The 17,337-nt window shown below is 36.4% G+C and overlaps 1 protein-coding gene and 1 pseudogene across 1 annotated transcript in view; one reads left to right on the forward strand and one right to left on the reverse strand.

The window, feature by feature from the left end:
- Positions 1 to 1,405: 1,405 nt before the first annotated feature.
- LOC124964286 (actin, cytoplasmic 1-like) lies at positions 1,406 to 3,260 on the reverse strand (annotated as a pseudogene).
- The window catches only part of LOC124964111 (uncharacterized), a 139,472-nt gene continuing 125,314 nt past the window's right edge, over positions 3,180 to 17,337 (forward strand). The window contains exon 1 of the mRNA XM_047524011.1: positions 3,180 to 3,233. Within this exon, the coding sequence (XP_047379967.1) occupies positions 3,180 to 3,233 (54 nt within the window). The remainder of the gene's footprint in view (positions 3,234 to 17,337) is intronic.

The following is a 17,337-nucleotide window of genomic DNA, read 5'->3' on the forward strand; positions in this document are numbered from 1 at the left end:
ATACTTGTGTTCATGTGCTTGTGTGCGTGCATGTACAGATGCACATTAAATATTTTTATTTGATGGAACAATTTTTGTTTCATTCATTCATTTTGGCGGGGGTCTTACCAGGAATTGAACTCAGGGGCACTCAACCACTGAGCCACATCCCCAGCCCTATTTTGTATTTCATTTAGAGACAGGGTCTCACTGAGTTACTTAGTGCCTTGCTGTTGCTGAGGCTGACTTTGAACTCTCCATCCTCCTGCCTCAGCCTCCGAGCCCCTGGGATTACAGGCATGCGTCACCGAGCCCAGCCTGTTCCATTCATTTTAAAGGAAGGATTAGGATACAGGAAGAAGAAGAATGAAAGTTAGATCTTATTCTTGATATCTTATTAAATTTTTTTCAGGGAAATTGAATATAACAAAAGAAAAAATGAAACTAAAATATCTTAATATCACTAAATGGATACATTTACACATTATGCCCAAGATGTACAAGGCTTAGAAAATTACCCACATTAATACTCATTAATTTAATTTATTCTTTAACTCTGAATAATGAATAACCTCTTTAAAAGTTGAGCTTCTTTACTAATCTGAAAAACCCCACACTTCAACAATGAAGTGTTATTCTCAGTAAGCTCTTTTAAGTCCAGCACTCAATTGGTTGTGTCAACACAGGCCATGTAAGGAGATCAATAGATTAATTGGATAATTTGATCAGTAAAGATGGTAGATGTAGGTATGTAACTCAGTCCTCCAAGTCTGTGGTAAGTTTTATTTGCCTGCCTTTCCTGGGTAATTACATCAAATTTCCACATCACTTGGCTCTGTGGACATGGTGAAGATTTTTAGCTCATGTTGAGAGGGTTAAGAAAGCCTGACTTGCACAATTGGTATTCTGCCTCATATCCATGAATGCTAAGCTGAATAATTTGCCTGAACTTGCCTTTTAGAGTTTCTTATGGGGTTGATATTTTCCATCCATGACCATGGCATTTTATGAGCTTACACAGAAATACATATCCTTCTGAATGTTGCTTCCTCGCACCCTCCTGTCTTCCTCCTTTCCTCCTTTTTTTCCTTTCTTTCTAATGTTTTTCATAAAATCATGTAAAACTGGACCTTGATGGAATAATAGCAATCATAACTACTTTAGCATTTCTCAAATTTCACATTCATGGATTTTTTTTTTTTTTTTTGTACCAGTGTTTAAACCCAGGGGCACTTAAACACTGAGCCACACTTACAGCCTCCTTTCCTTTTTTTTTTTTTTTTGTATTTTATTTAGAGATAGGATTTAACCAAGTTGCTTAGAGCCTCACTAAGTTACTGACTCTGACCTTGAACTTGTGATCCTCCTGCCTCAACCTCCTGGGCTTCTAGGATTAGAGGCATGCACCACATCACCCAGCCATAGATTTTTTTTTTTTTTTTTAAGGTGTGCACTTTTATTGAACTGGTCTCAAGTCAGTGTACAGGTAAGCCCTGGCTGCCTCCACACCTCAGCCCACTCTCAGGGAGACCAAAAGCCTTCATACATCTCGAGTTGGGGGACAAAAAGGGGGGCCACAATGGCTGACCATTCAAAAAAAAAAAAAAACAAAATAAAAAAGTATTAAGGCGAAGATTAAAAAAATTTGCATTACATAATTTACACAAAAGCAATGCTATCACCTCCCCTGTATGGACTCGGGTGAGGACTGGGCCATCCTCCAGGAGGAGGAGTGGGGCGGCTTTTGGGAGGGCGAGGGACTTCCTGTAACAATGCATCTCACTATATTTGGAATGACTATTAAAAAAAAAGAACAATGTACAATCAAAGTCCTCGGCCATATTGTAGAACTTTGGGGATGCTCGCTCCAATCGACTGCTGTCACCTTCACCGTTCCAGTTTTTAAATCCTGAGTCAAAAGCGCCAAAACAAAAAACAAAAACAAAAAGAAAAAAAAAAAAAAAAAAACAAATAAAGCCATGCCAATCTCATCTCGTTTTCTGCGCAAGTTAGGTTTTTGTCAAGAAAGGGTGTAACGCAGCTAAGTAACAGTCCGCCTAGAAGCATTTACGGTGGACAATGGAGGGGCCAGACTCGTCGTACTCCTGCTTGCTGATCCACATCTGCTGGAAGGTGGACAGTGAGGCCAGGATGGAGCCGCCAATCCACACAGAATACTTGCGCTCAGGGGGAGCAATGATCTTGATCTTCATTGTGCTGGGTGCCAGGGCCGTGATCTCCTTCTGCATCCTATCAGCAATGCCTGGGTACATGGTGGTGCCACCAGACAGCACTGTGTTGGCATAGAGGTCCTTGCGAATGTCAACATCACACTTCATGATGGAGTTGAAAGTAGTTTCATGGATGCCACAGGATTCCATGCCAAGGAAAGAAGGCTGGAAGAGCGCCTCAGGGCAGCGGAACCGCTCATTGCCAATGGTGATCACCTGGCCGTCAGGCAGCTCATAGCTCTTCTCCAGGGAGGAGCTAGAGGCTGCAGTGGCCATCTCCTGCTCGAAGTCCAGGGCAACGTAACACAGCTTCTCCTTGATGTCACGCACGATTTCCCGCTCGGCTGTGGTGGTGAAGCTGTAGCCACGCTCAGTCAGGATCTTCATGAGGTAGTCTGTCAGGTCCCGGCCAGCCAGGTCCAGACGCAGGATGGCGTGGGGGAGGGCATACCCCTCGTAGATGGGCACTGTGTGGGTGACCCCATCACCGGAGTCCATCACAATGCCCGTGGTACGACCAGAGGCATACAGGGACAGCACAGCCTGGATGGCCACATACATGGCTGGGGTGTTGAAGGTCTCAAACATGATCTGGGTCTTCTTCTCACGGTTGGCCTTGGGGTTCAGGGGGGCCTCGGTCAGCAGCACAGGGTGCTCCTCGGGGGCCACACGCAGCTCGTTGTAGAAGGTGTGGTGCCAAATCTTCTCCATGTCGTCCCAGTTGGTGACAATGCTGTGCTCAATGGGGTACTTCAGGGTCAGGATGCCTCTCTTGCTCTGGGCCTCATCACCCACATAGGAATCCTTCTGGCCCATGCCTACCATCACGCCCTGGTGCCGCGGGCGCCCCACGATGGAGGGGAAGACGGCCCGGGGAGCATCGTCACCCGGGGAGCATCGTCACCCGCGAAGCCGGCCTTGCACATGCCGGAGCCGTTGTCAACGACGAGCGCAGCGATATCGTCATCCATGGCGAGCTGGGTGGCGGGTGTGGACCGGCAGCAGCGGAGCGGCGAGGGGACTGTACTCGCAAGGTGGACGCGGTCTCGGCCCCAGCCATAGATTTTTAACATAAAAAATTATTTGTTTTTTTTCTTATAAATTGATTCTCTTTAAAAAATGAAAACTAAAGTATCCACTTTAGATAATTTCTAAAAAACTAAATTCAAGGATTATGGATTTAGTTATTTTGAATATTTTTTCCTGATAAACAATAAAAGAAATAGATAACAAGTTTATATATGTACCACCTCAAATCATGTCATTTAGCTTTGGGAAATACTGTTATCATCTAGCCTTTAAATAAGAAGGTCAAGAGAAATGTAGTAATGATTTCCAGAGGTACACAACCAGTTAGGAATAGAGTTAACAGTTGAAACCATGCTTCAATTGTTAAAATTAATATGTTGTCCTTCTAACTACACTGATTTGTGTTATATATCTATTTGGTAAGGCTGTAAGAAATAACAACTAAAATATTAAAGTAAAACCATCAATAGCAAAGCAATGAAAACAGTCCATCTTCCTATTTATGTGTCCTTCAACAATTCTCAGGCCACAGAGGGACCACAAGTGTTTTATGACAGTGGTCCTCAACTAAAGGATTCCTATGGAGGTTCACAAAGACTTTCCCAGGGCATGGATAGTGTTGAGGATGTTTTTAGAGTCATACCTTTCCTATGAATTCTTCCCTAAAAAAGGATTTGTGGTTCTCAAGAAAGCAGTATAGAGATTCCTCAAAACACTAGGGATGGAACCACCATATGACCCAGCTATTCCACTCTTTGTTATTTTCCCAAAGATCTAAACTCAGCATACTATAGTGATAACAGCCACCTCAATGTTTATAGTAGCACAATTCATAATAGCTAAATTATGGAATCAACCCAGGTGCCTGTCAAAAGATGAATGGATTAAGAAATTGTGGTATACATAAAAAGTTGAATTCTACTCAGCAATTAAAAAGAATGAAATTATGGCATTTGTCAGTAAATGGATGGAAATGGAGAATATCATGTTAAATGAAATAAGTCAAACTCAGAAACTCAAAGGTCAAATGTTTTCTTCCATATGTGGAAGCTAGGGTAAAATAAAGGGAAGGGGGAGGGAAGAATAGGATAACATAAAGATGCAGAGAAGATTGGTAATGTAGAAGAAGATCAAGAGGCAGAGTGGAGGGATGGTAAGGGGAGGCAATGCAGAATGAATTCTTAAAAAATCATGTTATGTGCTATATAAATATACTGCAGGGAATTTTACCTTTATGCATAAGTAAAAAGAATCAATCAAATATAAAGAAATGGATGAATGAAAGGAAGTCTAGCAGAGTAGAGAAGGAAAAAAGGAGAGGGGAGGGAAGACAGGAGGAAAAAGAGGAAGATTGTTACTTGAAATAGAATTCCATGCATATATGAGTTTGTCAGGAAGAACCCAAGAACTATGTATAACTATGAAGCTCTAATAAAGAAAAAAAAAAAAAGGATATGTGGTTAAGGCAGCCCTCTGTATAATCATGCTTTTGCCTTCTTACGAAAGAGTCATGCTTTTTACCTGCATGCAGTCTTAGCCCTGAAATCAGCAATAACACCAAACACATGGGCAAGTGGTGGTTCTTTGAGTGCTGGGATACGTGTGGAAGAGAGAAAGAACTTCATATCTGGGAAACAAGTCAAAAGTCTCTAACTCTTTGCTTTCCACAAAAATGAAGGTGGGCTAAACAAATTTTCAGTGAATAAATCTTTAAACGTTTTTGCATGATATATGAATACATATTTTTTGGCACCACAAACATTGTACAATAAAAATTTCATGAGTTATAACTATAATAAAAGACTATTCTCATCTACAAATAAGACTTCTTTTTAACATTTAGCCCAACTAAAATGACAAACTGGAATTAATACTAAACTTTAACTCATTCTAGAAATAAGTAGCACTCATATGAAGACCTATGGGAAAAAACCCAAGCCCATTCATCTAGTGAAATACTTATTATTTTTAATTGAATATATACTTATTAATATTTTAATATTAACAATTACATTAAACACAATTCAAAATATAATCTAATTTGCTTATCTTTTTATTACTAATAATTATATTACTTAAGAGAAATATTTTTTAACATTTATAACATTAGAAAAATTTAAAATTTAATGTATATTTTTGCTGTAAAAAGTTATAATAGGGTCATTAATAGAAGATATTCAAGAATAAAACAAAATAAAATAAAATGTTATATGAATAAAAGTATATGATATTAGTATAAAATCTGTTGAGAAAGGAAAATGGACAAATTAGCTCAATATATAACAGGAAGATATAAAAATTCCAGTTTTTAAGAGCAATTTACAAATTGTTATTTTTCTTTTTCATTTCTGAACCCATGGGCACTCTACCACTGAGCTATATCATCAGTCTTTTTTATTTTATTTTTATTTTGAGATAGTCCAACTAAGCTACCCAGGCTGGCCTCAAACTCGGAATCCTCCTGCTTCAGTCTCTAGAGTTGCTAGGATTACCGCTGTGGACCACTGTATCCAGCAGAACTGCTATATTTTTAGATTGTCGATAATAGGGAATAAAATCACTTTGATATCTGAATTTCATAGAACTTATAGAACAATTTTATTTTAAAAGATTAACACTAAAGTAAGTTGGACTCTCACCACAAAATAATAACTGTATGAGGTAATATGTTAATTAGTTTGAAATAACCATTCCACAATATATGTATACTTCAAAAAATCATGTTATTCACACATACAAAATGCAGTATTCTCTGTCAACTTAAAAATTTACAGATAAGAAAATAAACTGAAAATTACATAATTTGTAATTATTACATTTTCAAAATAAAAGTTAGATGTCACCTTAAATAAGGGTTTACAGGATTTTTTCCAGTTAAGTTAGGGAGGGTTTGAAGACACTGCTCTCAGGGATGAATCAGTTTCCCGGTTGCAGAAGGTTCCATGGAGAAATCTTGACCTGCTTTGGATTTTCCAGGAATGAGTTCAGTAATGGTTGGAGGAGCACACTCCAGTCTGCATGCTGCCAGGATCCCTCTTAAATATTCAGGACCCAAATGAGCCTGGATGCTTGGGAGTATTTCTGCCTACAAATTCTCCACCTTCCCACACCACTACAGAATGTAACTTCTGTATTAACCAGATTTTAAATAAGTCAGTTCTTCTCCAATTTCTTTTAAAAATGTTAGAAAAATTCAAGGCAAATAACCAGTTTAGAAATCATTTGAAGAAGAAAAATAGCAGCATGAATTTAAAAGGTATGTATATAAGTAAAACAAAAAGTGCACTTTTTAAAGTGTGTAATTGTGATGTTGTTATCAAAACTTTGAAGTTTAATTATTGTTATTAAAAGTATTGAAATTTATGCTGAAATTGTCTTTGAAGAGGGTTAATTCAGAACATTGTAATTTATTTTATTTATATATATATATATTCAGTTCTCTCTCAGGAAAATATAGTTCATTTATGGCATATTTCAGCAATATTATGTTTTATATCACCAAAAGTTTATAATTGGGGGATATACATGAGATTTCCTTAAATTTTCTTTTCCAATTTTTGTGCTTTTTGGGCAAGAAATTAACAAAAAGAGGAAAAGCAAAGTTTTCAATGCATTTAAAACACTTAAAAAGTATAAAAATCAATAAAAATGACCTCGAGTGAATAAAAAAAATCTTGATTGAGACAATGAAGACATTTATAGAATAGTGGCATCTTTTGAATTCAATCTTAGAGCATTATAAATATAAATTTCATTCTGTTTTATTAAGTCCTGATTATATTCAGAAGTGACTGACCTCTGTTTCCCAACAGTCTTTATTTTCATTCTGGGAAAAATGAAACAAAAAATACTGAAGTTTAATGCTGAATGTAGACATTTATACACAGAACTCTTCTACAGAGGACTCTGCAGATAAATTCAGGATTGATGTTAGTACACTCCTGTGTAACATCATCTTATCCTTCATTACTACAATTTTGCTTTATGCCACTCATATTTCACTCCTGGAATGTTTAAAAGCCATGGAAACCATTATCATCAGAGGGGAAATAATAGAGAAAAATATGTCTATTTAAGAAAATTTGCTTCTGTGCTAGTCTTGTAAGGGATTTATTATAAACACCAAATTGCTCAGAAAATCAGAAACTTGAGAAATTCTTCCAAGGAATCAGGAAAACATATGATTTGCAATTATGAATCGCTTTTATAAACTGGAAAAAGTCTTCAAACACCACTGATAAAAAAAATTGCCTGGCAATCCCATTGTTCAACTTATCTTACTTCCCTAGATGATTAAAAAAAAAAATAAAAAAAAAAAACCTCAAAACTGAATCCAACATTTTTACTGGTGTCACAAAGAAGAAAAACTCCAAGATTTGTTCTGCCCATGTTGAAAAAAAAAATTAGAGGATTCATCCAAAGAATATAATTAGAATGACTGGGATAGAAAAAAGATGGACTAGCAGGATGACATATTTTGGATCTAATCTTAGGGTGGGTGAGGCATGGTATTCAGGTCATTTATTTAAAAGAAAGGAAGAGATAAGTTATACCTTGCCTTTTTGATAAAAATCATGCAGCGATTAATGCTTCATTCAGTGTTTAATTTAGTATATTTATCTATGGTATTTACAATAACTGTGTTCCAAGTTGATTAAAGTTTAATCACAACTGACTAAGCAAGTAGGAATGAAAGACAGAGGGTAAGTCATAATTATTAGTCATTTATACATATTCTTAAGATATTCAGGGATTTAGACTGATTAACACCCTTTAACGCTAATTTAACTTACCTTTTCTATGGAAGATAAATTAACTTGAATGAAGTAAAGAAGCAGAAAGTGCAGAAAATATTTATTTAGTAGCCTTTCAGTGATCTGCTAAATTTTCACACAGGTCAAGAAAGCTTATTTCCCAAATATTTCAGGAAATTGACTTCTTGACAAAGCAGCAGAGTGAAACAAGAAAATCACTTCTTGATGACTAGGCTTCGGTATTTGTTGGCTAAAAGAAATGTGTCAGATTTGAAACCTGACTAGTAAGATTTTAACTCCTAGGACCCAAGTCAACCCAGAGCTTTGCTCTGAAATTTTGGTCTAAGGTAAGATCCCTTATTTGAGGTGAGTATGGAAGAAAGTAAAGAAAGCTGTTCATGTGACTGTCCCCCTCCCTCCATATCCAACAGAGCAAAAGCACTTAGGTTCCCTGTACAGCCCCATGGAGTCTATTCGCTGTCTTTTGGTTTAAGCAAGTCTGATCTTTAGCTCATGGCTTGGCAGACTGTAGGAGAGGAGAATCTAACAAATTAAGCTTTTATTTGCAATGGAATACTATCTTTGAATTCAAATAGACATTAGCTAAATCCTCTCAATGTTTTTAAGATGTAAATAAAACATCCGCTTAAGTATCTGTTTAAATATTATCAGTGATAACTTACCATCTCTGGCCTATTTACACCAAGGAAAGAAGAAAACATTTCCTCTTTACATTTTGATGTTTCATGTTCAATTTCAATGCTTAATAAAATGCCAGAATGTATGGTAATTTTGTTTTGAATTGTTTCAAACCTAACAAAATGATACTCTTTAATATTACTTAACTCCATGATATAGTAGTAACTAAAGAGTGACCCTGAGTTATGTTTTGGGTTCACAAAGAGATGCATGAGAATACAGCTGAGGGCAGAGCACCATGAGAACTTCCTGTCAAACCTCTTGATTGGTTCAAACTCCTAATAGATATGTACTCACAAGCAATGGAAAGGGAAAAGTGCCCCTTTTTTGTAAAACAGCAACAATATCGACAATACCTCATTGTAAGAGCTTACTTGATTTCAGTACAAGCAATTTCACTTACAAAGACAAGACTCAACTAGTAACAAAGGAGAAAATCCAAATACTTGGAAAATTCGGAAGTGGGCAAACTGTTCCTCTCTCCCTTCCTCCTTCTCTTTCTTTCCTTCCCTTCTTCCTTCCTTCCTTCCTTCCTTCCTTCCTTCCTTCCTTCCTTCCTTCCTTCCGTCCTTCCTTCCTTCCTTCCTTCCTCTTTCTCTCTTTCTTCAAAAATAAAGCCTGCCTTTCCCCCCCTTTTTTTTAAAGATCACATTTGTGGAGAATATATATAATAATTGTCACATAATTTCGCATATATTAGAAATATGAATGATAATAAGTACCATTATGATATTAGCAATTGTCAATGTAGGAATTTTTAAAAAGAATGGTTACTTCTCAAGTCAGGTTAATTTTATTGATCATTTTATTTAGAATCATATTTTGGTGTGGAAGTTTTCCTGGGCTGTCATTGCTCTTGGTCACCCCTCACTGGAGATGAGGGTTCAACCTCGTTCAGTCCTGCCTCTTGTTCCATCTTACTACTCTGTGACTGTGTGGGAAATATTTTGACAAGATTAAAGCTTTCAATCAAAGTACAAAGCAGCAGAGTGAAATAAGAAAATCACTTCTTGATGACTAGGCTTCGTTATTTGTCAGTTAAAAGAAATGTGTCAGATTTGAAACCTGACTAGAAAGATTTTATCTCCTAATTTCAGTAACTGACATGATTTTTATCACACTGTATAATTTTATTTTAATTCTAAGGACTTTTTTTTTTTTAAGATATGGGGGAAATGAATACTCAGCAATCATTTTATTTGGATAATGAACATAATTTTTGGTTCCAAATCTGAAGTACCATCTTCCTATAACTTTGGATTTAAACATTTGCATAATCTCAGAAGATGACATTAAATTAGAAGGAAAACAGTGTCACACGGTAAGGCACACGGGATATTTCCATTCCTCTGGATCTTCCAAGTGCCATAGTGTCCCCACATGTGTAAAATTAGAGTGCTGAAGACCAAAAAGACATCAGAAATCATTAGGTAGCACTCCTTTCCCACATGAGCAAACAGAAGCTCAATGAGCCAGCACGGTTTTGTATGATGGCATGAGCTTTGGTGTCAAACAGGACCAGGTATGAATTGTGCTGTAGGAACTATGTAAATATGGACAAGTTACTAGAACTTTCCAAGCCTAGATGTTCTTTGTGGAATGGAGATAATAGTACTTACTGGCGAGAAATGCTGTGGAGGAGTTAATTAAAAATATGTGTTTGAATGGCTGGCAAAAGACATGTGGTACTTGTTCTCTTGCCTTTGTAAGACAAGTAAATTAGAGACAGAAACCTGCTTTGGATGTCAAGCAAAATCGTCTTCTATTTCGTGTTATTTCAATCAAAATTTGCTAGCGAGTCCCTAAAGAGGCTCCAGCCTCTGAGATTGAAATCCCTTACTCTACCTCATTCATGACTTCTGTCAACAAATGAGGCACCTTGATCCAGAGCTATAGCCTCTGTGGCTTGTCCAAGTGGAGATAGGAGATGCATATACATCATTTCTCAGTTCCTGGTTACCACAGGCCCAAACTGAGGGTGGACCTGTTTGGATCATCAGTAATAGTTGATTTATCACTTAGTGATCTGTTCTGTAGTTAACATCCAAGCCTTCATTATAGACCCTGTTACTCTGGAAGTCTTTAGCTCTTACCCCCTTAAGGACATGCCTGCAGATAATTTCCAAAGCATCACTTTTCTAAGCCAATTGAACTTCTATTTCTCTTCTCTACCAAATAGTTTGGGAGGCATATTTACTTACTTTTAAACATCATGATTCAGTTGTAGATAATTTGTCCACTGTTTTCATAGATCTTTTTGCAGACTTTTTTGAACCAGTTTTTCTGCAATAAAAATCTCTTGATCCTTGAATTTTTTTCTTGGTTCTTTTCCAGTGTTTTAGCACACAGAAATACCTTCTATTTTGTTGCTCTAGCCCAGAGGTTGAAAAATTGTGACCCTGTGGGCTAATTCCAGCCTGGTTGGGTATATGACCAGGAAACTAAGAATGGCTTTAATATTATTAAATGATTAAAACAAACATAAAAGGAAAACAATATTTTATGACATGAAAATTGTGTGAAATTTAAATTTCCTTGTCCATAAATAAAGTCTTATTGGACCACAACCATGTACATCTAGTTACTTATTGACTACATTGCTTTTGTACAACTGCAAATAACAATCCCTTCATTCTCATAAGAATGGTTGTATTTCTAAGCTCACTGTTGCCTGGAGACCATTTTCCACCATCATGTCTCCATTTAATTGTCAATTTTCTCTTCTAAAGTATAATTCGATGTAAAATTTTAGATTTTGAAGAAAACTGGAAGGCACTGAGTCCAACACTCTTACCTCAAGATTAACTTGACCCCCTTGCTATAGCTTATGCTATTTTCCATCCATGCTTGTCACAACTGTCTTCTGGCCCTATGTGTGGCCATTTTTCTTATCACAGTGCCTGTATTCAGAGGTAGAGTGTCAAATTATTTATATTTCTCCATTTTGGCTCATATCCTTTATTTTTCTATGCCAAGTTTATCTCTAAATTTTTCTTATCTTATATTCAATTATTTGAAACCAAACCTTGGGTGCTCACAGGTCCATGCTCCCTGAGATCAATAGCATGCTCACTTATTATTGCTCAGAAGAGGTATGGTGAAGCACTAATTTTTCTAGACCTAAGCAGCTCTTTCTTTCCCATAAGAGCTCATGGTCTTTGCAGATTCTTCACTCCAACATTGCTTAGAAATCTCAGGCCTTTATAATTAGCATCTCTTCTTTCCACCTCACACATCTGTGGATCTGTGTTTCCTTTTGTCTCTTACCAACTCCTCCCTTCCCCTTCAATTTCTCACAGAGACTTCCTTTCCCTTGCATTTCCTCCAAGTTCACATATCCGATTTTAAGGACTTGGTTTTCTCTAACATTCTCTAACATTTAAGTCTTCAAATTCTACTTCTTGTGACTCTTTCCCCTTTCACCCAGCCTATAATAATTTTCCTCAAATTCGTTTTCTTACAAACATTACCATTTCATCTTTTCTTGTCTACTGGTTGAAATAGTAGCCTGCATTTCTCACTACCAGCTCACTCTCAACTGCCGCACATGAATTCAGATCTAACTAGCTTATAAGAGTGCTCTGTTTAAGGATGGTAGTGACCTATGGTTCCAAATTCCAGAGTTCTACTCTGAGTTCTTATTCCTTTCAACCTGTCTGCAGAATTGGGCACCACTGACTAACAGTTTCTTAAAACCCTCTGCTGCCTTCGTGACAATAACTGATTCTCCTTCTACCCCACTGACTGCTTCTTGTTACTTTTCACCTCTACTCTGGCAAGAACCCCATTTGCTTAATTTCATAAGTATTTGTTTTTTCCTCTCCAAACCTGTGATTTCTTTCAGGTTGTGAACTTTGAAATAGAACTGTATTTTATTTTATTTCATTATTTTATTTTTTGATATCTTGCATCAGAGTCTACCATAGCAGAGATAAACAAATTCATGATAAATACTTATTGCATTGTGTGAAAGAGTTAAATTCTAACCTTTTCAAAGCAGGAGAGACTTTGGCACAAAGGCATTTTTTTTATTTGATGAAATAATTTGGGCTCAAATAGTAATTTGACATAAATAATTCCAATTTGTATTGTAGACTTTGAAAAAAGAAAAGAAACTTTATTTTTGTTGTATAACAAGCATTAAATCTTCAATTATCTTTTACTATCATTCTCACTATCTTTTACAAAATAGCAGCTACTTATTAACCCCTATCCCCATAGATTTAGAGATATATCTGTCTATTTCTGTATCTTTCAACTATACGGGCTTTCTCTCTGTCTCACTTTAGAGTAAATTACTTAGAAAAGGCAGAAGATCAGTATAGCTGGATGGCAGAAGATGAACCTTATTCAAAATCACCCTTTCTAATGATACTTCCTTATTCTCCAAGAATAAACTCTTCCTTATTCTCCAAACTTTTCCCTTAAGGATCAGTCAACCTTAGAAGGCTTTTATGTTTTTTAAAGTTCAATACATGCAAGTTACAATTTTCAGAGAAATAAGAAGAAAGAGAATAAATGAAGATCAAAAAGTTCACACGTGATGGAAAGAATTTTCCATTGAAATGATGTAATTAATAAATAATCAAAATTGATGACTCAAAGGAGAGTCCAGGTACACCAGTGTGCTCACAGTAAGCTCTGAGGCATATGGCAAGAAATGTATTACTAATAAAATGACACTATTTGAAAGGGCTTATTTTCAATCTTATAGATCATAGAAGATTTAAGATTATCTAACATAGAAAGAAATTAAAGAAAACCTTAGAATATGGAAAGATCTCCCATGTTCTTGGATAGGCAGAATTAATATTGTCAAATGGCCATACTACCAAAAGTGCTATACAGATTCAATGTAATTCCAATTACATTGTACCTCATAGAAATAGAGAAAGAAATCATGAAATCCATTTGGAAAAATAAGAGACACACAATAGCCAAAGCAATACTTAACAGAAAGAGTGAAGCAGGAGGCATCACAATACCACACCTTAAACTATACTACAGAGCAATAGTAACAAAAATGCCATGATATTGACACCAAAGTAGATAGGTAGACCAATAGTACAGAATAGAAGACACAGAAACAAACTCACATAAATATAGTTATCTTACACTAAACAAAGGTGCCAAAAACATACAATGGAGAAGAGATAGCCTCATCAACAAATGATGCTGGGAAAAATGGAAATCCATATGCAGCAAAATGAAATTAAACCCCTGTCTCTCACCCTGCACAAAATTCAACTGAAAATGGATCAAGGACCTAAGAATTAGACCAGAGAACCTGCACTAAATAGAAGAAAAAATAGGCCCAAATCTTTATCATGTCAGCTTAGGACCAGACCTCCTTAGGAAGGCTCCCAAAGCACAAGAAATAAAAGCAAGAATTAATAAATGGGATGGATTCAAAATAAAAAGCTCTTTCTCAGCAAAGGAAATAATCAATAATGTGAAGAGAGAGCCTACAGAGTGGGAGAAAATCTTGACCACACACATTTCAGATAGAGCACTAATCTCCAAAATTTATAAAGAACTCAAAAAAGTTTACACCAAAAATAAAAAAGCTCAATCAATAAATGGGCTAAGGAACTGGGTAGACACTTCTCAGAGAAAGATATACAAGTGATCAACAGATATATGAAAAAATGTTCAACATCTCTAGTAATTAGAGAAATGCAAATCAAACTACCCTAAGATTTCATCTCACTCTAATTAGAATGTCTGTTATCAAGAATATGAGTAACAATAGGTGTTAGTGAGGATGTGGGGAAAAAGGCATACTCACACATTGCTGGTGGGTTGCAAATTGGTGCAGCCACTCTGGAAAGCAGTATGGAGATTCCTCAGAAACCTTGGAATGGAACCACCATTTGATCAGCTTTCCCACTCCTCTGTCTATACCCAAAGGACTTAAAATCAGCATACTACAGTGACACAGCCACATCAATGTTTATAGCAGCTCAATTCATAATAGTTAGATTGTGGAACCAACCTAGATGCCCTTCAGCTGATGAATGGATAAAGAAACTGTGGCATATATACATACACAATGAAATATGACTCAGCCATAAAGAAGATTAAATTATGGCATTTGCAGGTAAATGGATGATTTGAGAATATCATGCTAAGTGAAATAAGCCAATCCCAAAAAACCAAAGACTGAATGTTTTCGCTGATAGATTCTGATACATCATAGGGGTGGGGCATAAGTGAAGAATGGAGGAATTTTGGATTGTGTAGAGGGAAATGAGGGAAGGGGAGGGGACAGGGGGAAGGCAAGATGGTGAACTCTAACAAAATCATTACCCTATGTAATATAAAATTACATGAATGGCGTGACTCTACATTTTGTACATCCATAGAAATGAAAAGTTCTACCCCATTTGTGTACAATGAATCAAAATGCATTTTGCTATCATATATAACTAAATAGAACAAAAAATAAAAAATATACTTACTGATGTAATACAAATTATTATAAATAAATAAATATATAAATTCAAAGTTCTGCATTAAATTTTGATATTTGATAGTAAGGCAGGGTTAGTGAAATTTGGGTCAATACACACATCTCATTTTTACTAGGAGGAAGTGTATCATCAGGGCCTCTGACTCATGTTCTCATTCTTCCTTGTACCATACATACCCTAAACATGGGGCATCAACCTTGAGATAAGGTGTGGTGACACAAACCACATCCTTTTCACTTTCTCTGTTTTTCTTCCTGCCCAAACAGGACAGATAAAAGTCCAAATCAAGGCCCAGTGAGGTGACACCCAGACGGTTGGACCAAAACCAAACACAGGTGAGATAGAATCAGGGAAATTCTTTGTCAGACACAGGAACTGCATCTGGTCCACATATTATTGCAGGAGGCATTGACCTAAACCTCTTTAATTCTAGTATTTCTTATTCGGTGGAGCAGATATTATTCAAGGATCACCTTGTGTGCCTTTGCCAAGGGTTCTGTCTGTTCATCATATTTTACAACAGAATAAAACTTATATCTATCTTAATTCTAATTACTTGGTAGGATAAGGAAAGAAATTCTACTTATTTCTAGTCATTGAACTTAGTAAACACTCTTCCTGTTCCATGAAAGTCATAATACAGTAAAGGGAAAAATAGAAATGGAAAATAAGCAGTAGGGACAAGAGGAATGCAGATGTGATAACCATAAGAGTTAGCATAATGGTCATGGTTAACTTTAACCTTGATATCCTAAGCAGCTGAGATAAAAAGGGATCACCCTTTGATCACCTGTAATCTTTTGTGGTTGTGGAATAGCAACATCTGCATCATTTGGGAGTTTGTTAGAAATGCACATCCTCAGGCTGCATTATGAAAAATAGTATGGAGTTTTCTCAAAAAGTTAAAAATAGAACTAAAGATTCAGCAACCCCACTCCTGGGTGCTGGGTATGCATCTAAGAAAAATAAAATCAGTATGTTGAAGAGATTTTGCACTTCCATATGCCTTGCAGCACTGTTTACAACAGCCAAGACATGGAAATAACCCAAGGGACTATTAACAAATGAATGGACAAAGAAAATGTGAGGTGTGTGTGTATGTGTGTGTATGTGGGTACGCACGCGTTCATGAAGGCACATGTATAATGGAATACCATTCAGGCTTAAACAGGAAGGAAATTCTTTTACTTGACAACTTGGATGGACCTAGAGGATATTATGTTAAGTCAAGTAAGGCAGACACAGAAAGACAAATACTGCATGATTTCATTTTTATACAGGATCTAAAACAGTTGAACTTACAAAGTAGAGATAAAATGGAGATTGCCAGGAACTAGGGAGAAGAGCCTGGGTTGGTGAAATGTTTGTCAAAGAATATAAAACCTCAGTTAGGTAAGAGAAATAACTTCAAGAAATCTATGGTGTAATTTAATGATTAGGACTACTAGCAATGTATTATATTCTTGGAAATTATTGACAAAGTTGATATTAAAGATACTAAGTATTCTTATCACAAAAAATATGATAAGTGAGATAATTAGCTAATTAGTTTAACAGCCATCTTACAAATTAAACTTATTTCAAAACATTATATTGTAGACAATAAATATATACAATTTTTGTCAAGTAAGAAAAATAAATAAGTCAGGGAAAAGACCCTGATCTAGGCTGACTGAAAGGACACACACAAAGTCCAAACAGAGCCAGGTCACCATGCCACACACCGGAATCTCACACAAGAGATTTATTGTCAGTAGCACAAGGGCCAACCGTCAATGTTGATTCTTACAGATCAGTTTTACAGCCTGCAATAGGAATTTTTATGCATTCTTAGGGGTTGCATCATGGACTTGGGTGGGGTTGACCTCTTAGTAGTAGTGACGTTTCATGGGAAGCTAAGCGACTTTGCCTCAGAATCAAAACTTAGGAGCCCCCTAGATAAAATGGCTTCCGACCTAAAATGGTGGATCTAATGCCAATACTGACTAACTCAGGAGCCTTGGAAATGGAGTCCAGCGGTCTTTTTAAAAATGTTTTTATTAGTGTGTTATAGTTATACTTGATAGTGGAGTTCATTTTGACATAATCATACATGACAAGGAATATAGTTTGCTCCATTTCAGTTCCTAGTGCTTCCTCCTTTTCTCCCTCTCCTCTCTCCCCTTGTTTCTT

This window comes from Sciurus carolinensis, chromosome 14 (genome assembly GCF_902686445.1).
Source record: "Sciurus carolinensis chromosome 14, mSciCar1.2, whole genome shotgun sequence".
NCBI lineage: Eukaryota > Metazoa > Chordata > Mammalia > Rodentia > Sciuridae > Sciurus > Sciurus carolinensis.